This window comes from Lepus europaeus, chromosome 1, assembly GCF_033115175.1.
Source record: "Lepus europaeus isolate LE1 chromosome 1, mLepTim1.pri, whole genome shotgun sequence".
Classification (NCBI taxonomy): domain Eukaryota; kingdom Metazoa; phylum Chordata; class Mammalia; order Lagomorpha; family Leporidae; genus Lepus; species Lepus europaeus.
Genome location: NC_084827.1, coordinates 45,662,067 through 45,689,715, shown reverse-complemented (window position 1 = coordinate 45,689,715; position 27,649 = coordinate 45,662,067). Strand labels below are relative to the sequence as shown.

General features: G+C 42.4%; 1 protein-coding gene across 6 annotated transcripts in view; it reads left to right on the top strand.

Annotated features, from left to right (window-relative positions):
- Positions 1 to 27,649, top strand: part of SRPK2 (SRSF protein kinase 2) — a 269,280-nt gene that overhangs the window by 104,852 nt on the left and 136,779 nt on the right. For 4 of the 6 annotated variants that reach the window (XM_062215005.1, XM_062214694.1, XM_062214918.1 and 1 more), the window contains one exon: positions 2,500 to 2,563. The exons of the other annotated variants lie outside the window; for them this stretch is intronic. In XM_062215005.1, the coding sequence (XP_062070989.1) occupies positions 2,500 to 2,563 (64 nt within the window). The remainder of the gene's footprint in view (positions 1 to 2,499; positions 2,564 to 27,649) is intronic. 6 annotated transcript variants of the gene reach the window in all.

Here is a 27,649-nt window from a genome sequence, read left to right as displayed (position 1 = left end):
CGGTTGCCCCTCTTCCAGGCCAGCTCTCTGCTGTGGCCAGGGAGTGCAGTGGAGGATGGCCCAAGTGCTTGGGCCCTGCACCCCATGGGAGACCAGGAGAAGCACCTGGCTCCTGCCATCGGATCAGCGTGGTGCACCGGTCGCAGCGCGTCTACCGCAGTGGCCATTGGAGGGTGAACCAACGGCAAAAAGGAAGACCTTTCTCTCTGTCTCTCTCACTGTCCGCTCTGTCTCTCAAAAAAAAAAAAAAAAAAAGTCGGTTGATTTGAATGTCCAAGTCCCCAGGATTGTGGTAGGTGTTGTGGGATGGAAGTCAGTGACTGTGGCAGGTAACCAGAACCATAGGTGCGCACCAGGCAGGAGCAACAGATGGAATGCATAAGGCTCAGAAGTTGCAATGGTGACAGAATGTTTACAAGGTGGGTGTTAACTTCATTAGAGGTTGGGATTTTTCATCTTAACTGACTGATTTTATATAGATAAACTGAAGTATGAGCTTTTGGTCTTTTTGGTTTAAATGTGGCCGTGTTGAAGAAGACAGGTTCAAATGTAATCTCATTTCTGAAGCAGCTGGTTGATAGGCTTGAGAAAGTTCTCTAGAAAGGGGTATGAGGTAGATTAACACTGTGGTGATAAAAAGGTGGATGTTGAAGTTGATAGTTTGAGGTGAATTTAAACTGTGGAAAAGAGATTTAAAATCAGATGGACATGGCTTATATTTCACTAACTCAGTAAATATTTATTGAGGGAGTACAGTTCTTTGCTAGGTATTATATAGCAACAGGCAGGAGGGCTTAGCACATGCCAAGCACAATTCTTGATTTTTCATGGATTGTTTCGTTAAATCCTTATAACAGTCTTTCAAATTGAAATTATTATCCCCATTTTATAGGAGAGGAAGATTGAGGCTATGGGGAGTTTAAATACTTTCTCCAAGGTCATACAATTATTGAAAATATGGAAGAACCTATTTCTGGATTCAAAGCAGAGTCTGAGCTATTGAACGCTGACTCTGTTTAAAATTGGCAGTGGTTGGGGCATGACTGAGTGTTTTTGGACACCTGTAATCCACTAAGAATCCTAAATTAAGCTTCCTCTTCATCATCGTTTTGGTGGAACCACTGTGGTCTGTGCTCTTCCCCGAGTCGGGCAGTTTGGCTACAGCCTGCGATACATTCTGTTCTTTCCATCATACATTCACTTTCTGCTATTTTGATAATGCCCCTGAGATGAAATGGTAAGCCTAAACAAGTTGGAAAAACCCTCATTTTAGCACACAGGTCCATTGCATATTTTACAACTATAACTTGATCTTCTTTTTCTTTAAATCTTCTCATATTCTACTTTGATATCTTTAGTGAACATTTTTAAAAATAAAAATTTATTCCTCCCTTCCTGCCCTGAAAAGCTGTCAAGATCTGCTTTGAAATACTGAGACTGTTATTGGCATTTCAGTGATATTAGTTTTTGTTTTGTTTTATTTTTTGGTATGTAAACTTTTTATTATGAAAGTAGATTTTATTTTTAAGATCAGTTGGAAATACTTTCAGGAATAGGAAAATAGCTTTACACATAAAATAATAGGATCATGTCCATTTTGTTCACTTGGTATGCTTTAGGTTGGTCAGTATTTTAAAGGAAATCTTTTAGATTTTTTTTCCTTGTCTTTCTCCTCCCCTTCTTATTTTCACACTTCCTTCCCTTTTAGTCTGTTATCTCCTTTCCAAATCAATATTGGCAATTATTTTTCAATTAAATTGAACTGGTGCTCACATTTCTGTTGTGGCTGGGCATTGTCAGTCCTTTCCTAAAAGGACAAGTATATTATCTCTGCTTGGTAACTGGGTGTTGCTATTCACTTGTACTGCGAAGGAGGAGGGGAAATTCAGGTACAAAACAAAAAGTCTTTCTCTAAGGGAGTTGGAGACTAGGTAGTAAATATAGCTTTAAAGGTAATTGAGAAAATAGAACAAAGGTTAACAAATTTTAATCTGTATATCGGGGTGCTGGTTTAATATTTCATTCTTAAGTGACAAAAATGATTCACTGAGCCATATTTTTTGGACTGGCGAAATAGAAGCAGCCCAGGGTTGCATATCTGTTCATCACAGCCTGTAATATTATTCCCCAGGCTTTTTAAATTATCTACTGTGTTCATTTCTGACGTTAGCATTTCTTGTCTGGATTTTGATTTGCTGAATTTAAAATCTTGTTGTAGAGCCATGCTAGTTCTACCTTAACAGAGAAAACACCCCCTCTGCTTTAAAGAAATGGTACTTCCTGCTTTCATAAACAGTCATGTGCATAGTTTAGCAAGGCCCGATGCCTCTGGAGCCTTTTCCCTTTATAGCACCATTGAATCCCGGTCCTAACTGAAGTACTGTGAATCTTGTGGCCTCATTCTGAACAAAAGGGGATTAGAGAAGAAAAATCTCTTGATATAAGGCTTGGAAGCCAGAGCAGGCAATCTTGGTTGTGAATATTTTCTGATTTTTCCAGAAATCAAGCAGAAGATTGAGCTGCTGATGTCAGTTAACTCTGAGAAGTCGTCCTCTTCAGAAAGGTACAGCTACATCTCTTGCATGAACAATTAATGGTGTAGCATTGCTAAGAAACAAACCAGGACATATTTTTTTTTCTTGTCAAGTTTGCTATATAGCGTATTGTACTGCATGCTGGTATTGTGCTGTATTGAAGATGTATTTGGGCAAGCTGTTCTGCTTTTGCGAAGGGTAATTGATTTTTTTTTTTTTTTTTTTTTTAATTAGTGAAGCCTGATCAGCTGCAGCATGCACACCATAACACAGCCTACCGCTGGCTCCTGTGTGACAGCTGTGGAGGGCTTTTAAAGATAATATGACCAACAAGCAAACAAAAATCTTGCTTTCTGTAAGGAAAGACCACTGTTAGATTTTCCATTTTTTGAGGTTGCTGCTACACAGTAAATAACCAAGGTTATTTGTAAGGCTCAGGTTAAAAATACTTGATGTTTGGTTTTGATAAATATTTTCTTATGTGGAAAAGGAGTGCCATTTGTAAATAGCTTAGGAATTGCAAACCCACAGATTAGTCACATTCTGAAAGAGAGATATGATGCTTCTTCAAGTCTGTGCTAGGAAATGGAACAGTCACTGCATGCAGTAATGGTTCATGCCTGCAGGTAAGGACAAAATGACTCAGAAGTATTTTTAAAGCAATTATTTTATCTGTCAATCATGTGATTTTACCTGTAAAGAGATAGTTCATCAGAATGACTATTTTGTCTTAAAAACACAACTAAGATATTTTTGTCTAGAGAAAGAAATGAGGCTGTAGTTGCCTATTTTGATATACAAACACTGTGTTCACTTCTGTTTATCAAAATTGTGTATACTACATAATGTTTTAAATTGAGGTTCTCAGGCATAGTTTATGCTTATCTTTCTCTTGGGGACCTAAACAGTTTATACTTAATATTTTATATTTAAAGTATGTTGATTTTTCTAGGATTAGTTTTCAGGGTTATCTTTTTATGTTTGTAGGTATAATATTTAGGAAAATATTATGGGGAGGTAACTTGGTAGTTAAGGAATCGTACACTGAAAACACTGAGAAAAAAATGGTGATGAACCTGCCCTGGTAGAATGGATTTATTTAAAGTACACTAGTCTATGCAGGACACAAGCTGATGTCAAAATGATCATATATATCAATGTATTTAGTATACTCAGGTGAAAAGCTTCTGGGTGTAACTTAGGGCATTACAATTAAAGATGTTACTGCTTTCGTTAGAGATAGAAAATAGAAAGATGTAGGACCGCTTGTGTTTGTTTTTATGTGGTGTTCAACTTCTGATTTGTGGCTAGCTGTCCGGTTTTAAGCATTCTGTTTGCAAAATGAAAAGCAGTCCGGAGCCTTGGGAATGTTCTGCCAGTGAAATGGTGGTGCTAGGAAGGGAAAGGGTGGTGGTGCGAACAGCCAGCAGCCCAGGTGCCAACTGTAATGTTGGAGTTTGAAGATGACAGTTGTAATTAAGGCTAGCTGCTGCTGCTAACCTTTTTTTTTTTTTTTTTTGCATCATGAATTCTTTATTGACAAATTGAGAGTTGAACAGTGGGCGAGTATTACTGAGAGACAAAGAATAAAGAATGGATAAAGGTTTTCTGGCTTAAATACATTCTCTAAAGGAAAATATTCTAAAATATTTTATTTAGGTTCTTGGGTTTCTCGGGTTTCTCGGAAGGAAAGGGAGGGATGCATATGGTCATGATCTGAAAGTTTAGAAAACGGCCACTGTGCTTAAGGTAACTTTATTCATAGTGATACCAGACCTTGCCTTATCAGTTTTAGAGATACATTTGGCAGTTGTGATATTGCTGGCTTAATGGAGATAACTGTACCTTATGGCTCAGCGCAACACTGTGGAAATGTAGTTGTTTCATTAATGTAAACATGTTAAAAATAGAAAATATTTTTTTCTTCTTAATTAAAAGTCATGTAATAATGAGTAGTCAGATCTTTTATCTTTTTGTTGGGAAGAAATTGAAAATAAAAATCTGAAGTCAAAAAAACAAAAGTCATGGCCTGGTAATGCTATATTCTGCCCAGGAATCCATTACTTTTAGTATCATGTTGTATTACCATCACATTCTTCAGTTCTTGTTCACCAGTTACCTACATTTGAAAAGTCCTTGGTTTGACATTTAAAAATTTTAAGTTAGAGGTAGTGGTTTAAGCATGGTGGCATAAGTCTTTTTTTTTTTAATTTTTTTTTTTTTTGACAGGCAGAGTGGATAGTGAGAGAGAGACAGAGACAGAGAGAAAGGTCTTCCTTTTTGCCACTGGTTCACCCTCCAATGGCCGCTGCGGCCGGCGCGCTGCGGCCGGCGCACAGCGCTGATCTGAAGGTAGGAGCCAGGTGCTTCTCCTGGTCTCCCATGGGGTGCAGGGCCCAAGCACTTGGGCCATCCTCCACTGCACTCCCAGGCCATAGCAGAGAGCTGGCCTGGAAGAGGAGCAACTGGGACAGAATCTGGCGCCCCGACTGGGCCTGGGACTAGAACCTGGTGTGTTGGTGCCGCTAGGCGGAGGATTAGCCTGTTGAGCCATGGTGCCGGCTGAGGCATAAGTCTTAAAAGATATTTGTAATTTACATCCAGTCAATGTTCCATTATATGTGTTGGTAGAAAGTATAAAGAAACCTGGCTTTTTTTTTTTTTTTTTTTTTTTTTGAAGATGGGAGAAGCTACTTGATTGCACAAAACCAAAAGTTGTCATTAACCCAAACAGATTTTGTTTCTGGAATATAGAAAAAATAAACAATTTAATTATGTAGTCTCTTAAAATCCCTTCACTGAAAAAGAAAAATGTGATTTGAGGTAGATTTATAGTGGAATCTTGAGGCTTGCGAGGTAAATTAGAAAATATATTATCAAAGAAAAAAGAAACAAAAAAGAAAATATGTTATCCTAACTTCTCAATACCACTCGAAATTCAGAATTATGTTTTTAGGTTTTAATAGAACAGGGGAGGTCCATCAAATGCCATTTCATAGGAGAGGTATGGGGGTCCTTATGTTCTATTCTAAATAGACTCAGGACTCAAACTCATGCAATATAACGAAAAGTCATAGTTTATGTTGTGGTTTTGTGTTTTAGAGAGAGGAAAAACTTCAATTTACTCATTTTAAAAGTGAAGGGCAAAGAATATTGTTGAATGAATTTTTAAAAATGATGCCTGATAATGAATAAAAACAAATTGTGGGAGGCCAGGCATTGGTGAACAGTGGGTTAAGCTGCCCCTGCAACACTTGTATCCCTTAAGGTTGCCAGTTTGAGTCCCGGCTGCTGCACTTCTGATTCAGCTCCCTGCCAATGCACCCGTGGAAGCAGCAGCAGATGGCCCAAGTCTTTGCCCCGCACCCATGTGGGAGACTTGGATGGAGTTCCTGGCTCCTGGATTTGGCGTGGCCCAGCCCTGGCTGTTGGGGAGTGAACCAAATGTGATGGAATATTTCCCTCTTTGCCGTCCCCTCCCCCCAGTAACTCTGCCTTTCAAATAAACAAACAAATCTTTAGAAACAACAATAAATGATGTGTATAGCTAGTTAAGGGGAAGGCATCTAAAATCTGCTTTGGAGATTTTAGAAGTAAATCCTGCAAGTGTTTTCTTTTTAAATTGAGTGTATTTTGAATGAATGACTGTCCTAAACACATTAGAGGTGGTGCTAGACAGTTTTACTTTCTTATCTGCTCCCCATTTAATGAGTTAGATTTTCAGAGTATTCCCCCCCCCACCCCTGTCGTCTTCATATTGAACTTGAGAAACAGAATGACAGAGACAAAGAAAGAGATTTGTCCTCTGGTTCCATTCGCCAAATGCCTGTAACTGCTGGGGCCAGAGCCAATGGCTTGGAATGCAGTTCTGCTCTCTCCCATATGGAAGATAGGAACACAGTTGCTTGAGCCCTCACTGCTACCTCCCCAGGTCTGCATTAGAAAGATGCTGGAGTCAGCAGCCCTAGCCAGGACTGGAACCCAGGCACTGCATTGTTGAACTTGGGCATCTAAACAGTTCAGGTACCACTTCTAAGTCATTTATAGGGAGACATGAAGGGAGAAAAAGTGGGATGTGTGCGTGTGCATGTGTGTTTTAAAGGAACTGCTCTTGGGAAGACTGGCAAATCATACCAGAAAGACTCCGAGGGTGCAAGTTTTTGTCAGTCATATTGCTGCTTCTGCAGTGAACTTTTCTAACAGAAGTATATGGCTCAAAGCTGTGAATTCCGACCCATTCAGGCCAAACCCCGAGAGGGCTGCTGAGTTTGTGAAGGGAATCTGAGAAGCTGAGAGTCTACATTTATTTGTCCTCAGCATCGCCCACACCTGCTATTGTTAAGTATAAAATGGATGTTGTTGTAATTAGTAAAGTTCACAATCAATTAAAAGTTAATAACTAAGCAGTGCTACATAGGTTTGCTTTTTCTCAGGAAACAGATACTAAAGGCCAATTTTCTTTGTGTTTTTGACTTTTTTTTTTTAATTTTTATTTTTTTTGACAGGCAGAGTGGATAGAGAGAGAGAGACAGAGAGAAGGGTCTTCCTTTTTGCCGTTGGTTCACCCTCCAATGGCCGCTGCAGCCGGCGCATCTCGCTGATCCGAAGGCAGGAGCCAGGTGCTTCTCCTGGTCTCCCATGCGGGTGCAGGGCCCAAGCACTTGGGCCATCCTCCACTGCCTTCCCGGGCCATAGCAGAGAGCTGGCCTGGAAGAGGGGCAACCGGGATAGAATCCGGTGCCCCAACCGGGACTAGAACCTGGTGTGCTGGCGCTGCAAGGCGGAGGATTAGCCTGTTAAGCCACGGCGCCGGCCGACTTTTTTTTTTTTTACTGTTAAAAATGAGTTCTTAGGCTTGTACTAGTGTAAATAAGAAGTATTCTAGCCTGATGCTTTAGCATCCCAGAAAGCTGGCAAATACTGAATCTCCACATTGCTGGCTACCTTGTTTTGGAGAAGAGCAAGTACCATAATGCTACTGTGCTATGGCCTATGTTTCACTAGTGCTGAATAAACAGGACAGGTGAGTGAGATGTAGTGGAGCCTGCTTGTTGTTCCTCCCCTAGTATAACCATGTTTCAGGTACTTGAAGAACCCGTGCCATTTGTGTGTGTGAATTTTAATTCTGTTCCTTAGTTTGGAAACTCTTTTAAGTGAAGAGAAAAAGGGCATATGATAATGATGAGTGGATGCAGAAAGCAAAAAGAGAAACCTGGAAGAAAAAGGAAACTGCCCGGGGGGTTGGGGATTAAAAAATAAGGGACGTACCTGCAAAGAAAGAGGTAAAGGATATTTGTTGAGAAGGGACCCAGGACCAAAGTGTCCTTATTTACTGATGGGTTGAATATAGTTTCCTCCAGGAATGTGTGGTGAACTAAGGAGTTGTGGGAAGAGAGCCAGAATTCTCCTTACCTGTCCCTCTTCCAACCCAAAGACCAGGGGAAACATTTACTGATAACTTTACTTTTCCATTTTCTAGCTCTCGTTCTGCTGCTGTTGGCTTTGAGTCTCTCCCTGCCAGATACATGTATTTGACATGTATTTTTCCTGAATGGTAGAATGAGTTGGCTGATTGTATTGTCTTCCTCTACTGAGGTCTTATGCTTGCTTGTCTGTTTTCACTGAATTTTTGTTTATATTTTTATTGAAAATAACATGGGAAGGTACACAAGTCATAGATCTATTAAATCCAGCTTTTTGATAATTAAAAAAAAAAAAAAAACACAAACGTGTGTGTGTGTGTGTTACCTTAAGAAGTCTTTGCCAAACCCAAGATCACTAAGACTTTCTCTTAGATTTAGAAGCTTTAGGGTCTTCATAGTGAAGAAGTGATTCATTTTGGGTTTTAGAATTAAGATAAGGACTGAATGCTTTTCTTTCAAATGGCTGTTCATTTATGTCTGATTTCAAACACTGTCAATGGAGACTCTCTGTGTAGGCTTCTGGCCTGTCTTCTCCCAACATTGTGTAAGATTCACCCATGTTGTATATAGCTGTAAATTGAGTCTCGTTGCTGTATGGTATTCACTACATGAGTGTACCTCAGTCTGTTAATCATTCTATGGAGGGGCATTCTGGATGTTTGCTGCTGCTGGCTGTTAAGAGTGGTGCTGCAGTGCACACTTGCATGCTCGTCTTTTGGGAAAGGAACCTGTGCATGCATCTCGGTTGAGTATGTAGGAGTGCACTCGCTGGGTTTTAATGGCTGTTACCGCCTTTCCAAAGCCTGCCAGCTCTGCACAGCTTCTTGCCAACTTGGAACTGTGTATTTTTCTCCCTTCCCTTTCCTCTCTTTTCCTTCTATCCTTCTTTCTCCTTGTTAGCATTCTGGTGGGTGTGCCAGTGTCACCCAGAGTTGGAGCCATTTGAGGATTAGCAGCTGACAGGGCCCTCTGTCTAACCACTGACTCCCAGGAAGGAAGTCAGTATGAGAAGCCCAGGGCAGAAGGGAACTGGGGTACAGTGATCTGAGGCCCTGCTTTCCCATGGGCTCATCTCATCCTTTGTTCAGGTCCTGGAGACCATAGGTGTTAACACTGGTTTTCTGACTCGGTTTCCGTAGCAGAAATTTTCCTCAGTTCACGTAAAACAGAAGGAGCAGTTTGATTTGGGAGCTCAGGGAAGTAAATCAGAGAGCCCCAGTGATTGTTGCCTGCCCTTAACCCTGGGACTCCCCTCTGCCAAACTCCAGTCTACTTCACTTTAAAGCCCTCAGGGTAGGTTGGCCACCTTAGGGCTGACCAAGAATTCATGGTACTTTAGAAGAATTAAACTTTAGTCTAGTGCTTAAAATATCCATATCGTCTACTTTAAAAGTATAGTGTTATTTACTTTCTGGTAAAAAAAAAAAAAAAAAAGACTTTTCTGAGCTGCCATTATTTATTTGGTCTAGATGTTATCAACTTAAGCTTTGATCCTGTTTTCTGCTGCTTCCCTGGCTGGTGGGTTGCTCATATCACAGTTCAGAACACAGATCTGATCAGGTAGTCACTCCCCTTTTAAAACCCATCCACTGTCTGCCGTTGTTCTCTGGATGAAGGTGAGCTCCACCTCTGGGTCGTTGAGCACCTCCGCTCTCCAGTCCTCACCTCCCTTCTCAGCTGAGTCCAACTCCTGTCTCTGTTGGGTCATCTCATTGTGGCCTTGCTGTTCTGCTCTTCCCATCCCTCTCATTTCATGGAAGCCCTGTGTGGGTCAGATTACACCTTTTATAAGCCCTCACAGGATCAAGTACCTCCCCTTTGTAGCATTTGTCACAGCTGCTGTTTGACATTTGTTCTGCTTATTGGTTTACTTGTTGTTAATGCCATCTTATGATCTAATACATATAAATGTGCTTTCATCACAAAAGACAAAATACTGTCATTGACAATTTACAAATTATGAACTTTGTGGAAAATTTTTGGTAAAAAGAGTCTTCTGTTTCTGTGATCTTGACGTAGATTAATAAATTATAAGTTAATTTATATTAACTCAACATGTCAAATTTAGAAATTCTAGCTTTTTATTACTGTAAAGTATAGTTTATTATGATACATTTTTAAAATTTGTTTTAAGGTAGAATGGAAATTAAATCTGAATGGATTCTATCTTTGCGCCAAAAAAGGAACATCGAACAATGGGCAATTATTTCCCAAATGTCAGTGATTTGTGTATGACCTTTGTGCTTTTCGTCACATTTGCACTTCACACTATACTGATACTTATTTCATATCATGTCTTTTTAATTGTGATTAAAAAATGTTCTAGTCAGGACTCTAGAGGCCAAACTAGTAGGATACATGTGGAGATACACGAAGTGGGATTTATTAGGGAAGTTGGCTCACAAGTTTTTTAACAGGCTGTCTGTAGGTTACAGACCCTGGGGCACCAGTAGTGGGGCTTGGTCTGAGTCAGAAGGCCTCAGAACCAGGAAAGCCCAATGTGTAACTCTTTTGAGCTCTACTGGAAGCCAAAAGCCCCAGTGTCTGGAGAGGGAGCAGCTGCTGTGAATTGTGGAGTCCAAAGGCCACAAAGCCTCGAGTTCTCATGTCCAAGACAGGTGACAAAAGTTCCCCGGCTGATGGAGTGGCTCCCCCAACACTGAGGACTGGTCTTCCTCATCTAGTTCAGACTCACGAGCTGGCCTCCCTCGAAACCGCAACCCAGACGCACCCACAACAATCCTTTTCCAGGTTTCTAGTTATTCCTTAATCTGGTCAAGTTGACATCTAAAATTAACTATCACATTATAATGGTCTTTAAAAACTTAATTTTCTTTAGAAAGAAATCTATCTGTTCCGACCAGAAATGGAGAACCAGTACCATTTGCCTTGAAAAGCAGTTGCTGTTAAATCCTGTCTAGATTCTGTTGTGTGATAAAGGATTTCAGCCCGAGCCATATGCTCCCACTGTTTACAGGGGAAATTAAATTGGCAAGAATCATAAAGGGGCGTAACATGTGTTAGGACCAAAGTGGGACTTGCTGTTTGATAGACTCAGATAGATGGAAAGAACTATGGGAAAAGAGTGACTTTCTCGGTATGTGCTTCAGTGTAATCCAATGCCAAGTCCCAAGTATACCCTAAGATCATTTTGCATACCAGCAGTCATGCTTTTTCTTCACATTGGCATCCCCTCCTGCTTCCATTGTGGTGGATTAAGAAGAATTTATCAGGGAGGTTCTAAACAAATGTGAGCAGCTATTATACCAACAGTGGCAACAGTAAAAAAGTAGCTGCTTTTAACAACCGCAGTACAGATTCCTTTTGTATCAAAATCCTTTATGTACCAGGGACTGGAAGAAATTAAGACTCGTTTTAGTAGATTATGTTTGTTATCTGTCCACCATCCATTATTTATCAGCAGCTGCTGTGCACTAGCCACTCAGTGATCTGGAAACCAGGGCCACAAAGATAGCACAGAAATTTAGCATTTTTCCAGATATTTGTATAAAAATTCAAACAAAAGATGTCTTGATGGGTGGCCTCCCCCTAACATAATTTGGTCCATTTCTTGGGCACACAGTGCTAAGCGCTATTCCATGGATGATAATAGAGTGGGTGGCTCTTGACACTCCTTAAAAGAATTGCATGTAACCAGTCTCTGCATTTCTGAGAAACATATTTTACAAGACCAAACATAGCTGTTTACTAAGGCCAGGACAAGTGAGTGAGGTGGGCCAGGTAAGGGTGTATTGAATGCAAGAGACTCCAATCCCACCTGAAGAGAGGGATGCTGGTCAGCACTTGCTGATGACTGTCACATGGAAAGGTAGGCCAGGTTATGCCAGCCACTCTGGATGTGAAAGACAAGCTGAAAATTTGGAGTTTAAGGACTTAGCTCACTTTTAAATGATAGTACAAACAAACGAAACTCACAGAAGCCTTAAAAATAGAGTATTTGCTACTCAGGCTCAGCTCCTGGTAACATCATTCTCTTCTGTGCTATAGCACCTTGATTCACAGTTTTGAGCCATGGACCTATGCAGACTTATAAGAGATTTTCAAATCTTATGAGTACTAAGCACTATCTATAGATGAAGGCATCTAACTATAAAATTATTTTCATGCTCAAGGGTATGTCTCTGAAGTTTTCTGGCCTTTCAGATATGCCAAACACTGGTGAGCACTTGTTCAAGTAACTGCATACTCAGATACCACCACTCAGTAAAATATCAGCTGTTTGGAATGAATACTTGTGAGAAGGCTCCTCCCCCATAGATACACAATTTTTTAAGTTGGGTATTGAATGATCTATTTTCTGCAAATATTTAAGTATCTACTATGATGGAACTAATTAAAAATTATATAGAGGCAGAATAGTGTTCTATCCTTATGCCTCCCACCTCATTCCTTTTCTTCTTTCCCCTTTTCCATTTTTGTCTTCCACCTCATTCCTTTTCTTCTTTCCCCTTTTCCATTTTTCTTTTCCCTGTTCCTCTCCTCCTCACCACAGAAAAGGCTTTCAGGCCAATGTGACATCCACCTGCAGTGCGGTGCAGTGGGAAAGAGAGCCAGAGGCAGTACAGGCAGAGAAGGTTAATGGGGGGTGGTCAGAAACACACCCAGATAAGTGGTACTGGGAGGAGGTACTAAAGGTGCTGAATAAATTTGGCTCAAGTTTCCGGACCACTAGACTAGAAAAGAGACATTGCTTTTTTTCTATTTATAAGGAGAAAAAGATGCCAGTTTCCCCAGGATAACCAAACCTTTCTTTTAACTTGCTTATGAGCTTACTATATATTTCAAAATACTTACTTTTTTTTAAAGGGATTTCAGGCAAAAAGATTGTAAAACCACCACACTTTTATAAAACTTTGAAGGTCAGTTGCTGTGATTAATTTTTTTCCCATTTCATTTTTTGTTCTAGTCTAAGTAGATCTCTAGAGACTAACTAAGCTGACATACTTCAGCAGTCACACCATCAACAGTCGAGCCGATATTATACTGACAAATGACTTAATCTGGCTTTATACATGTAACATATGCAATTTTTAATGTTGTTAAATAATCCTGTGTCATCATATTTTTAAAAAGTTTGTTTTCATCTACTTGCAAGAGAGAAAGATAGGTATTTTCTATCCATTGATTCACTCCCCAGATGTCTGCCTGCAACAGCCAGGGCTGGGCGAGGCTGAAGCCAGCAGTCTAGAACTCTGTTGGGTCTCCCATGTGGGTGACAGGGGGCCAAGCACTTGAGCCATCAGCAGGAAACTGAAACAGAAGCGAAGGTGCCCAGAGTGGCAGTGGCACTGTAATATTGGATGTGGACATCCTAATAAGGCAGCTTAACACGCTGCACCACAACACCCACCACAACATCACTTTTTATAGTATTGTTTTGAAAGGCTGCAGGACTGAGTTCATACGTACCATGATTTTCCTCACCAGATCTTGGACTTAGAAGTGGAAACACTTTCAGTGCCAATCTGTATGGTTCTTGATAAGGAAGGAGTATTGAATTTCCCTTCAGAAAGTGCATCTTCATTCTTTCACTAGCAGGTTACAAAAAGACTTTTAAAGTTACTCCTCATTTAAGATTCTCAAAATTGTCTCCTTTTGAGTGTTGCATGGGTGGTATTAAACAACATGCTAGATAGTGTTGGCCTATCAGTCTTTGTTCCTTATCTTTTTCCCCTAGTAAAGTCAAATGTTACTCTGGTACCTTCTGTGTTCAATACCTGAGTGTACAAGTACTTAGTGTGCTACTGATTAGATGTTAGCAATTAAGTGACATAATCAGTGAGAAACAGTTGCATATTCCAGTTATGCTAATAAACCTTAATTTTGGCAAGGATTTCCAAAAGTTGTAAGATTTGCACCAGACAGAATACAAAACATTCAAAGTAAATGGATGGCTTTCTTGATTTTTTTAAAGAAAAGATGGGCAGAAATTAAGCTTCTCTCACTTTTTTTTTTTTTTTAAAGATTTATTTATTTGAAAGGCACAGTTAGAGAAAGAGACAGAGAGATCTTCCATCCACTGGTTCACTCCCCAGATGGCTGCAACTGCCAAGGCTAGGCCAGGAGGAAGCCAGGAACCAGGAGCTTCTACCGGGTCTCCTATGTAGGAACAGAGGCCCAAGGACTTGGGCCATCTTCCACTGCTTTCCCAGGCCATAAGCAGAGAGCTGGATCGAAAGAGGAGCAGCTGGAAGAGGACCTGGAGCCCATATGGGGATGCCAGTGGTGGCTTTATCCGTTGGGCTATAGTGCTTTCTTTAATCTTTGCTGTTTACCCAGGCCTGTAGATGTTCAGTAATTTGCCAGTGGCTATTGTGTTACAAAGTTTAAACATCTTTGTAGTCAAGACATTTCCATTTTTCTTTCTGGAATTTAAATTCCAGGCTGAGTAAAGAGCATGTGAGCCATCAGGGTGAAATGAAATGTGGTACCTTCTTGAGACTAAGTAATTTCATGAAGTTGGGAAACAGTTGGAGGGGAAGGATGGGAAGATTGGTGAGGGATACGTTGCACCCAGGTAGCAAGGAGAACTGTCAGATTTTATGCTGAGGTCTACCAAGAGCCATTAGAAACATTTTAGGAAGTGAGATGGTTGCTGATACTGAAAACATGTGCTTGCTCCTGTGGGGCATAATAATGTCTTTTTAAGAATATGTTAAAGAAATGCATTGTCCTGTCTAGTGCAGAAGAATGTAAGAGATACTATAGAGTTGAAGCAAGGTATTAGTTATCTACTCTGGAAATGGGTAGAAAAATTATGGCAGTATTTACCATTTCATTGATAGAGAGTGGATGAATTCCTCAACACTGGGATCTCTCTGTTCTGCACCCCCCACTCTTGTGTGTATGTGTGTGTGTTTTAAAGTTAATTTGAGAGGCAGAGACACAGAGAAAGCTCCTATCCATTGATTTACTTTCCAGATGTTCATAATGTATAATGTCTGGGACTGAGCCAAGGCCAGGACTTAGCCAGGGCCAGGACTTAAACTGGGAGCCAGGAACTCAATCCAGGTCTTCCATGATGGTGGCTGGAGTCCAAAGTTACATTATACCTCACTGCTACCTCTCAGAATCTGCGTTTGCAGGAAGCTGGAATCAGAAGCTGGAACTGGGAGTCAAGCCTAGGTACTCCTTTATGGGGTGAGGTTATATTAACTGATGTCTTCACTATTAGGCCAAACACCCACTCCAACACAGAGTATTGAACATTGGCATGAATTATCAACAGAGGCTATGAGGGGTAGGCATTGTGGTACAGTGGGTTAAGCCACTGCTTGGGATTCTCGTACTCTGTGTCTCGGTGGCAGTCCTGGCTCCTCTGCTTCTTACCCAGATTAAAGCTTTAAAAAAAAGGGAGTTCCTTATTTGGATAGATAGAGGTGCTGTTTTCTTTTCTTCCTTCCTCCCTCCCTCCCTCCCTCCCTCCCTCCCTCCCTCTCTCTCTCTCTTTCTTTCTTTCTTTCTTTTTTTTTGACAGGCAGAGTTAGAGAGACAGAGAGAAAGGTCTTCCTTTTTCCGTTGGTTCACCCCCCAAATGGCTGCTACCAATCCGAAGCCAGGAGCCAGGTGCTTCCTCCTGGTCTCCCATGTGGGTGCAGGGCCCAAGGACTTGGGCCATCCTCCACTGCCTTCCTGGGCCACAGCAGAGAGCTGGACTGGAAGAAGAGCAACCGGGACAGAATCCGGCGCCCCAGCCGGGACTAGAACCTGGTGTGCCAGCGCTGCAGGATTAGCCAAGTGAGCCGCGGTGCCGGCTGAGGTGCTGTTTTCTAATGACAGAGATTGTTGGCTTGTTAAATCTTATTTTTTATTGTTGTGCCTATTTAGTCATAATCAGAGGAAATTACTGTCTGAACCCTTTTTTTAGTGTTGTTTATTTGAAAGGTACAGTGACACACAGACACACACACGGAGAGGTATTTCTTTATTCCACTGGCTCAATCCCCAGATGGCCACAGTGGCCAGGGCTAGCCAGGCTGAAGCCAGAGCCCAGAACACCTTTGAGGTCTTGGTGGCAGGGACCCAAGCACTTGAATCATCCCTTGCTGCTCTCTTGGTGCATTAGCAGGAAGCTGAATTGGAAGCAGAGCAGCTAGGATTGGAACAGGCTCTCAGATATGGAATACTGACTTTGCAAGCTGTGACTCAACCCTCTGTGTGCCACAGCACTGCCTCCTGTTTGTTGCAGAAGTCTTTGCTCAGTGGATATGTAAAATATCCTTTCTTTCTTTCATCCATTTGTTCTTTAGTTCTTTTGTTTTCTTTCAAAGGCAGAGTTGCAGAGGGGCAGAGGCAGAGAGAGAGAGAGAGAAAGGTCTTCCATCTGCTGATTCACTCCTAAATGGCCACAACGGCCTGAGCTGGGCTGATCCGAAGCCAGGGGCCAGGGGTTTCATTCATGTCTCCCACCCAGGTGCAGGGCCTGGGCCATCTTCTACTGCTTTCCTGGGCCGTAGTAGAGAGCTGGATCAGAAGAAGAGCAATAGACTTTGCAGTGGTAGAAGGTTCTATAATGTCAGCCAAGCTTCTCAGAGTATTTGGAATGTGGCTAGCATGAATGAAGAGTTTGAGATTTTAATTTTTCTGAACTTTAAAACTCCAAAATCACTGAACTTTATATTCAGATGGGGATGCTAATGAATCATGTTATTTTAATTTTCTTTTTCATTCAGAAAGGAATTTCCTTTATATATCTTTCTTCCTAAGCCCTACCCTATTCTGTTTTCTTATTCTTTTGCTTTTCTCTTCTGACACTGTTATGTTGTGGGAGTAGAATGGTGTATTTCTTTTATTGTGGCTCTAATTAGCAATTTAATTCATTGGTTGTCTTATGATAAAGTTGTTTTGAAGATTTTCTTTTTGTTTTTTGGCAGGAGACGCTTAGTTCCTCTTCCTCTTCAGGAAAAAATTTGTAACTATCTGCTGTCCTGATTTAGCAATATTTTAATGTTGTACTAACTGAAAGCAGAATATATTAAGGCAGAAACAGTTTAATGTCTAATGTCTGGTTTAAAAGAGAAAAAAATGACATGACATAGATTTTAAACTCTTATGTTTGATAAAAAAAAGCTTTAATAGATAAATTACATTTGTGGTAGACAAAACTCACTAGTGCATACATGTTATAGTTAAAAAAATTCAAAATTGTGGTTTGAATTTCAGTTCTTGTCCCCATCTCCAGCCTCTTTTTTTTTTTTTTTTTCTGGTGGAGTTGACTTGTGATTATTAAAGTCCTCTTTGGACGCAGAGTGAGGTAAGCATATCATTTTCTTGGCCAGGGTAATCATCAGCCCACGGGAGAACCCCTGTTTAATATGGAGCTGAGGCAGGTTTGCAGTTTGGTCATGTTGAGTGTTGCTATATCCATTTATAGAAAAGGGAGTTGGTAGGATTTCACATAGAATTGTGAGAATTTATTTTGTTGTTTGGCCCAGTCTTTTCTATTAAGAAAAAAAGATTGCCTCCAGGCTTACTGGATGTTTTACCATTATAATTTGACAGTCTATGATGGAGTGGATGAAATACTCTTCTGGGGGAATCTTTGGCTGCTTGTGATTGAATAAACGATCTATTTGGTCTATTTCACGTGACTTTGCTCTTTGCATAGGACTTTTAATTTTTTCTGGGCTTTTGTAGTTGCAGGAAGAACATGTGTACTTGTGGCTGTGTTGCTGTGATGGTCTCCTGTCACAGTCACTTCCATTTCAGCGTTGGTACAAGTGTTTATTTTGGAGTACACAGGTGAAGTGGCACTGGGGTATGATGAGAGTGCAGTGTCTGTGCCCTCCTCATTTCCTTCCTCCATTCCACGTACAATTGTGTGGCTTCTGCTGTGGTCAGCTCTCTCCTCCCTGCAGCCTGGGCCCTGCTTGGCAGCCCACCTGGCTCCTGAAGACAAATGGAGTTGTTTTCTCTTGCCACACTCAAAAGATTTAACAGCTCCTGGCATGATGAAGCTGATGATCATAATAGTAAAACCTGTTTGCTCTTCACCAACCTGTTTAATGGAATCACAGATTTTATTGGGAGCCATAAAGGCCTTCTTGTTCTTCAGACCACATATTCATGATGGATTCGTTTGTAGGAAAGGTTTTAGATCATTGCAAATCAAGCATTTCTCAAGAAATCTTGTCAAGTTTAGTAATGTTTTAAAAGCAGACCTACTGAAGTTAACTTTGTCTAAAAATGTCTAGATTCATCATGTGTGATTGGTACCTTTTATTGTTTTGAACTTAGAAATTCCTGTTAAGGATTCAGTGACACAACACTTTGAGTGTAACATGTAAGGGAAAAAACCTGTGTGTTTACCATGAGAAATCATCATAGTGGTTGACACCATGCCCCCCAGAATTCTAGCATAGCTGGTTTTCTCCAGGGGTACAGCACACCAGTGTTTCCTTTCTTGTGTGTTTGCATTTAATGGCATGTGGTTTTTAAAAAAATGTATTTGTTTCTTTTTCGGAGAGAGAGAGAACGAGCTTCCCCATCTACTGGTTCTGTCCCCAAGCGTCACCATTGGCTGGGGCTGGATTGAAGCCAAAAGCCAGAAATTCAATACAGGTCTCCCACATTGATTGCAGGAACATAATTACTTTGAGCCATCACCTCTGTCTCCAGTGTCTGCATTTAGCAGGAAGCTGGAGTCAGAAGCTGGATCCAGGTATAGAAACCCAGACAATTTGACATGGGATGCAAGTGTCTTAACTGCTATGCAGAATGCACTCCCCACCCCCACCCTAGATGTATTTTTAAACATTAAAATAGTAGCTTGCTAAAGGAAATGGTTATGCTTTGAGAAACATGGGCAGCATGTGATAATTCCAGAAATTAAAGATTTATACATCATATGTAATCTTTGTTCAGATCATAGGCTTATGAAAAGAATGTTAAGAGAAGGCACCATGCCATCAAAAGTATCTTTTTTTTTTTTTTCACTTTGAGATCGGGAAAGATCAAAGGGTATTTATGATGACCCAAATTGGTCCCCCCCCCGCCCCAAAGATTTGTTTATTTTATTTGTAAGGCAGAGTTACAGAGAGAGGGGGAAAGACACAGAAAGAGAGATCTTCTGTCTGCTGGTTCACTCCCCAGATGGCTGCAACTGCCAGCACTGGGCTAGGCCAAAGTCCAGAGCCAGGAGCTTCTTCTAGGTCTCCCATATGAGTGGCAGGGGCCCAAAAACTTGGGCCATCTTCCACTGCTTTCTCATGCACACTGGTTGGGAGCTGGATCGGAGTTGGAGCAGCCAGGAATCTAAACCGGTGCCCATATGAGGTCCTGGCACTGAAGGTGGCAGCTTAACCTGCTACGCCACAGCACCAGCCATGAAACTCAGTTTTAATAATTCATTTTTATTAACTAATTAAGAGTATCTACTGTTTAATTTTGGCCAGGCATATATACGATAGAGATAGGATAGAAGCATGATTTGCTAAAATCAAGCCCCTCTGGACTGACCTGTGTGCATCTCCAGCTCCAAGACAATTGGGAGCTTGTGAATGGATTGTAAAGGAATGACAGCAGGAAGAAAACCTGGGGATTCAACAAAGGCTCCAGAGAGGAGTCCTGTAAACCTGTAACTTGTAGTAATTGAAATTAAGACATTTAGAGTCCTAGAACACAGAGAAAGAGGAGTTAGTTTGACCAGTTTTCTTTTGCTTCTTTAAGAGAACCAAGAATAAAGATTTAAAATTTTCCCAGTACTATTCTTTTTATTTATTTATTTTTTAAAGATTTATTTGAAAGTTACAGAGAGAGGTGTGGGGGGTGGATATTCCATCTGCTTGTTCACTCCCCAAATGACTGCAATGGCTGGAGCTGAGCCAGTCCGAATCTAGGAGCCAGGAGCTTCTTCTGGGTCTCCCATACGGGTGCAGGGGTCCAAGCACTGGGCCTCTTCTTCCACTGCTTTCCCAGGTGCATTAGCAGGGAGCTGGACTGGAGGTGGAACAACTGGGACTTGAACCGGTGCCTATATGGGATGCTGGCACTGCAGGCCAGGCTTTAGGCCACTTAGCGCAGCGACCCCCCACTCCCACCCCTGTACTGTTCTTTCAGCTCTGTTTCTAGCTGTGGAAGAATAACTTAAATGCCTTTAAGGCCGGCGCCGTGGCTTAACAGGCTAATCCTCCGCCTTGCGGCGCCGGCACACCGGGTTCTAGTCCCGGTCGGGGCACCGATCCTGTCCCGGTTGCCCCTCTTCCAGGCCAGCTCTCTGCTGTGGCCAGGGAGTGCAGTGGAGGATGGCCCAAGTGCTTGGGCCCTGCACCCCATGGGAGACCAGGAGAAGCACCTGGCTCCTGCCTTCGGATCAGCACGTTGTGCCGGCCGTAGCGCACCTACCGCGGTGGCCATTGGAGGGTGAACCAACGGCAAAAAGGAAGACCTTTCTCTCTGTCTCCCTCTACTGTCCACTCTGCCTGTCCCCCCCCCCCCCCCAAATAAATAATTTTAAAAAAATGCCTTTAAAAAAAAAAGATTTATTTATTTGAGAGGTAGAGTTACAGAAAGGGAGGCAGAGATAAAGAGAAAGGTTTTCCATCTGCTGGTCACTCCCCAAATGGCCGCAATGACCAGAGCTGGGCCATCTTCCGCTACTTTCCCAGTCCCTCAGAAGAGAGCTGGATCGGAAGAGGAGCAGCTGGGGCAAATAGGCACCACAGAATGTTTTCCCGCTCACTGTTAGTTGAATTCTTAAAAGGATCCTTGTGGATATCTAATGTGATGTCTCTATTCTAAGAAAACAAGCACGTTTACAATTTAACAGTGTCACTGTCAACTTAAACCCCTGTGCCACAAAAGTATGTAGTTTGAGTAATAAAGATGTTGAGTGCTTTCCTGTACAAGGTGTCACGCGTCAGGCTGCACACATGTGATAAGAACATATGCTCTTCACATCTTCTAGTGACTGCAGTGTCTGTTCCTGAAGGTTGCAGAGATTAGGACTGCTATCCTTGGCCCTAAACAGCACAGGTAACCAACACACATGGATGTAGTATTCAGGTTTGCTGCCTTTTACCCTTTTCATATCTAGCCTGGTTTGACATTTGTGTTTTTAATTCCAAATCTTGTCTCTCTTGAGTTAACTATGTAGTTTTCTAGACAGAGTGACCAGTGTTTAAATATAAATGTGACTCCAACAGTATAAGATTTCAAAATGTGCTTTCTTTTTTCTTTTTTAAAAAATGTGTTTGTTCATTGTGTTTGAAAAGCAGACAGAAACACATACAGAAAGGGGAAAGAGGGGTGGCATACCTGTGGTTCACTCCCCAAATGCCCACAACATCCAGGTGTGGGCCAGGCTGAAGCCAGGAGCCCAGAACTCAGATTGAGTCTCCCACGTTAGTGACAGGGATCCAAATAATTGAGCTGCAATCTGCCCCCTCCCGGGGTGCACATTAGCGGGCAATTGGAATCCGAAGGAGCTGAGATGGATTAGGCACTCCCATATGAGATGCAGCGTCCCAAGCAGCATCTTAAGCTGCTTGCCAAGCACCTTCCTCTGTGCTGCTTTTTATTAGACTTTTCAGAAGATGATCAAAAAGGTCGCCAGTGCAGTTAATTCAAAGGCTGAGAATTAAACTTTTTCATTTTAATAGCTGTTTGATACATTTTGTTAGGCACCATTAGTCACATTATCATTTGTGTCCAGTTAGTAGTTTAAAATTTTGAATAGTTAAACAAACAATAAAATGTTTAGCTTTTAGTTTGCTCTTTTGACATTGTACAGCACTTAGTTGATTTGTGTAGCATTGCTTGGCACTTTGATGTATTCTTCTCTTCCTCCTCTTTGTTCCTTCATTAATGTCTAACCTGCACTGAGTGCTAAGCTTTTCAAGCACTCTTTCAGTAGGTCCTCATAGCAGTATTTCTGTTTTACACATGAAGAGAAATTGAGGCTTGGAGACAAGCCACAGGGTGGCTTAGTTTGAAAAGTGCTACCTCTTATGACACAGAATTTATGTGTACTTCCTCTAAAGATAAGATTATTAATGATAGGAAAAAAGGCCTTAGAGATATTAAATATAGACTGAGTATCTTTTGCCCAAAATGCTTGGTATAGAAGTGTTTCAAATGTGGGGATATTTGCATATACATAGTGAGATATCTTATGGATAGCACCACCCAAGTTTAAACATGAAATTCATTTATATTTCATATATACCTTATAAAGATAGCCCGAAAGTAACTTTCTACAATGTTTTAAATTATTTTGTGCACTGTTTCATGTTGTGCAATCTTTCTTTTGAGCACCTTTGATTTTCAGATTAGGAACACTTGGATCAATGTAAGAAAAGGGTGTTAATGGCCAGCACCACGGCTCACTAGGCTAATCCTCCGCCTGCGGTGCCGGCACCCTGGGTTCTAGTCCCGGTTGGGGCGTCGGTTCCGTCCCGGTTGCTCCGCTTCCAGTCCAGTTCTCTGCTGTGGCCCTGGAGGGCAGTGGAGGATGGCCCAAGTGCTTGGGCCTTGCACCCACATGGGAGACCACGAGGAAGCATCTGGCTCTTGGCTTCGGCGCAGTGGGCCAGCCGCGGCGGCCATTTGGGGAGTGAACCAATGGAAGGAAGACCTTTCTTTCTGTCTCTCTCTCTCACTAACTCTGCCTGTCCAAAAAAAAAAAAAAGAAAAGAAAAGAAAAGAAAAGGGTGTTAGTATTACTGTGAGTCCTTGTCCAGTAGTGATAAGCTCAAGGAAGCCTAGCTTTTGTTTACTAGTTCATTCCATACCACAAAAGCAGAGCCCTCTATTTTTCTCTATAAAACACTGAATTGGAGTGCCCCTCAGCGGCACGGGCCCACTGCAGGTGATGTAGGACCCAGCATTTACTTTCTTGTCTTAGTGTTTCAGGCTCATCTAAACTGACTTTTAAAGGTATTTGAGCTATGAACCTTTCACCAAAAGGGAGGATCTTCCTTTGTCAGGAAATATCACTCATGTGGAATCCCTCGCTATAGCAACCTATTGAAATGGACAAAATTCATAGTTGATTTCTTTTTTAAGATTTATTTATTGAGGCCGGCGCTGTGGCATAGTGGGTAAAGCCACTGCCTACAGTGCTGGCATCCCATACGGGCGCCGGTTTGAGTCCCAGTTGCTCCACTTCTGATCTAGCTCTCTGTCGTGGCCTGGGAAAGCAGTGGCCTGGGAAAGCAGTGGAAGATGGCTTGGGCCCCTGCACTCAACGTGGGAGACCTGCAAAAAACTCCTGACTCCTGACTCCTGGCTTTAGCCTGGCCCAGCCCTGCTTATTGTGGCCATTTGGGGAGTGAATAAGCAGGTGGAAGATCTCTCTCTTTCTTTGTCTGTAATTGTGCCTCTCAAATAAATAACTGAATCTCTTAAAATATTTAATTTCTTTAATTTTTTAAAGATTTAATTTAATATTTTTAAAGATTTAGTTATTTATTTGAAAGGCAGATTTACAGGGAGAGACAGAGAAAGATCTTCAATCCTGATTCACTCCCCCAAATGGCCACAATGGCTGGGGCTATATCATACTCAAGCAGGGGGCCAGGAATTCCATCCAGGTCTCCCATGTGTGCTATCTTCCACTGTTTTTTCCTGGGCACATTTAGCAGGGAGCTAGATGGGAAGTGGAGCAGCTGGGATCCGAACCAGTGTTCGGATAGGGGGCTGACATCACATGAAGGCCATGGCTTAACCTGCTATGCCACAACGCTGGCCCATGTTGATAGCACTCAGAACACCTGGCGTGGATGTAACAGCCATAAGCTCCAGTACAAAAGGTATTCTGTCTGCAATTCCTGAAGGATTTTGGAGGAAGGATGAAGAACTAGAAGGGATACTTGCCACTCTGTTGGTTTCTCTTTTATCCAAATGATATGTCTATTAACATCTCAGATTTAACTGACCTTCAACCAGACTCATGATCTGATTTAATCCTTCCCTGTGTCTTGAGAAACAGCACCTGTCACTCCCACTAGACTAATGTTAGAGACCGGGGTTTTGTCCTCATGTTCCTGGTGCCCCAGTGCAACCTCTGGCCACAAGACTAGACAAAAACATTTATTTGAGTGGTATTTTAAAATTTTCCACCTGTACAGGAAGTGCACCTTAAGAAAAAGATATCTGTGTTTTTTAATTAGAAAGTTTATTTGCTTCTTCTTTTTTTCCTGCATGTGTTTTCCTTTTTCTTTGAGCAGTACTCTTCTGAATGGCTTTGCAGAGCATTTCTTTTGATGTGCCCAGGTACCCTGAGGACTTCCGTTGCTTTCAGTGGGTCCTCCAGCCAGTGAGGTAGTTTCGGTCCATTGGAGAAGTCTCCTGACAGGTGGGACAGACTCAGTCATGACACCCCTGCCAGCCTCTCAGCCCAGGTGTCTTGCTGGTAGTTCTCTTTCCTGTTAGAACTGTTCCCCTGATGCTTCGATGGAGGCATTTCCAGTCAGTTAACAGCAGAGCTGTCCAGACTACTGGACTAGTGATCTTTCCCTTCCACTTCATTGACTCCAGGAGCTAGACTACTCAGAGAAGCTTCCTGGATGGGACTGATACCAATTCTCACCTAGATTTAAAGTTGCTGTACTACAGCTGTTTGTTAATGTGATATGATTTAGAGACAATACAACCTTTATAGTAGAAATAAAATTTTTTTACCTTGCCTAAAATTCAACTGTTAAAATTCTCCACTTTATCATAATCCTGAATTCATCACTCATTCCCTGCCCACCATCAGTTTGTTTTGCAGTTAAATTTAGAATTTTAATCTTGACACTTTTTGTTCTGTCTCAGGCTTCTCAGTTGTGAAACATCTTCCTCTTAGACTTGCAGAATTAAGATTTGAATGTACAGATATGCAGGCTTTTTGAGCTATGAGGAATACCTTACACCAGGATAATTAAAATACTGAAGTAGAACTGTATTTGCATTGTTACTGCCCTGACAGGCATTAGGGGCTTGCAGCTTTGCTTAGGTGCCATCTTTCAGCATGTAGTTGTAGTAAAGCCAGAGGTCACTCCTAAGGATGGCAGATTCTTTTTTTTTTTTTTGACAGGCAGAGTGGACTGTGAGAGAGAGACAGACAGAGAGAAAGGTCTTCCTTTGCCGTTGGTTCACCCTCCAATGGCCGCTGCGGTTGGCACACTGCACTGATCCGAAGGCAGGAGCCAGGTGCTTCTCCTGGTCTCCCATGGGGTGCAGGGCCCAAGCACTTGGGCCATCCTCCACTGCACTCCCGGGCCATAGCAGAGAGCTGGCCTGGAAGAGGGACAACCGGAGGATGGCAGATTCTTAAGCATCACTGGAGACCCCAGTTCAGTTGGCTGCTGTGGATTAGCCTGGGCCCTTTCTTGAGTGGATATCAGCTGAAAATAGATGATTCATTTTGGATTGGCAGAGAAAAGCTATTTGTTGTTGTTGTTGTTGCTTATTTCAGTTACTTTGTATGTGTGCTTGTTAGTAGTTCTTTGTGTACACACTAGAACCTAGTAATGGTTACTTTGCTTTGCTTGCCAGAGGGTTTTACCTGCCCCCATCAGTGAGTTCCCAGCCTCTCTCTTACCAGCAAGCAAAGGCAGAGGGAATGTCCATCACTTAACTTAGGGCAGTGACAGGAGGACTCACTTCAGATCACACTCCTCTCATTGGTGAAGTCATAGACCTAGAAATACTGCCTGTTTTCAACTAGATGATAATGACACAAGACAGAAATTACAGTTGGAAGTGCTTAATTTTTTATTTTAAAAATGTACCACACGTGACCTGGTCTTTTGGCTTAGAGTAAGGTTATTAGGCAGACTATGGCAGTGCCCCCAGTGACCTTTCCTTTTCTTTGTTTTAGAAACATTTATGCCGGCACTGTGGCTTAACAGGCTAATCCTCCGCCTTGTGGCGCCGGCACACCGGGTTCCACTCCCGGTTAGGGCGCCGGATTCTGTCCCGGTTGCCCCTCTTCCAGGCCAGCTCTCTGCTATGGCCCGGGAAGGCAGTGGAGGATGACCCAAGTGCTTGGGCCCTGTACCCGCATGGGAGACCAGGAGAAGCACCTGGCTCCTGGCTTCAGATCAGCACGATGAGCTGGCCTCAGCGGCCATTGGAGGGTGAACCAACGGCAAAAAGGAAGACCTTTCTCTCTGTCACTCTCTCACTATCCACTCTGCCTGTCCAAAAAAAAGAAAAAAAGAAAAAAAAGAAAAAGAAAGAAAGAAAGAAACATTTATTTATTTGGAAGGCAGAGTTAGAACGAGATCATTTTTTGGTTTATTCCCCCAAATGGTGTGGCAGCTAGAACTGGACCAATCCAAAGCCAGGAGCCAGTAGCTTCTTCAGTTCTCCCATGTGGGTGCAGAGGCCTAAGCACTGGGCCCTCTTCCATGCTTTCCCAGGCCGTAGCAGAGAGCTAGATCGGAAGTGGAAGAGCTGGGAGCTGAACTGACACCCATATGGGATGCTGGCACTGCAGACAGCAGCTTTATCCACTACACCACAGTGCTAGCCCCAAGTGACCTTTCTTGGTAGAAGTCCTTCTGATTATTATTATTATTATTATTATTTTTGGACAGGCAGAGTAGACAGAGAGACAGAGAGAAAGGTCTTCCTTTTCCGTTGGTTCACCCCCCCCCCCCCCCCCAGTGGCTGCTTTGGCTGGCTGCACCACGCTGATCCGAAGCCAGGGGCCAGGTTCTTCTCCTGGTCTCCCATGGGGGCGCAGGGCCCAAGGACTAGGGCCTTCCTCCACTATACTCCTGGGCCATAGCAGAGAGCTGGACTGGAAGAGGAGCAACCGGGACTAGAACCCGGGATGCTGGCGCCACAGGCTGAGGATTAGCCTATTGAGCCGCGGCGCTGGCCTGATTATTTTTCACTACTTACCATCCTCAGTTTTAAACAGGTTGTCCAAGGGATGATTGATAAATGCAAGTCCATGAGAAATTGGCCATTTTGCTGGGAGAGATGATGAGGCTGTGAAGGGAGAAAGAAGAGAGTTGCTGTAGTGGTGAATGAACACTTGATCTGGCACAGAATCGTTGTAAAGGAGGGGTTTGATTTATAGAATGTTAGAATTGAAAATAAGAGTATGTGGCCTTTGGGGCCATGGACCAGAAGCTTGATCCTGACAAAGTATGTAACCTCCTTAAATCTTAGTTTTTGGGAAGAGGAAGAGCCAGAGAACTCTAGTCTGCTGGTTCAGTCCCCAGATGCCTGCAGTGGCTGAGCCTGGCCAGGCCAAAGCTGGCAGCTAGGAACTCAATCTGCATCTCCCAACTTGGTGGCAGGAGCCTGATGACTTGAGCCATCACACAGCCTTCCAGGGCAGGAGTCAAGAGCAGAGCTGGGTGTTGAACCCAAGCACTCTGATACAGAAGAGCAGCTTAACCAGTAGGCTAAATACCCACCCAGTCTAGTTTTCCTAATCTGTAAAATAAAAATGATAATCCTTCAGATAAACTTGTGAGGATTTTTGGAGTTATGGCATATATAAAGTGGATACTAAGGATGTGGTGGGTGGTATGGGAGACAGTTTGACATAGAGGAATAAACACATGCTTTGGAGTCAGACCTGATTTTCAAATGAACTTGGCCACCGAATTTCTGTTTACCTTGAGCAAGTTAGGTAATCTCTTCTGGACCCTAGTCTGTGTAAAGCAGACAAAATAATGTACACTGATTGCTTAGACATGAGCTCTAGCTCAAATAACATTCATAAAG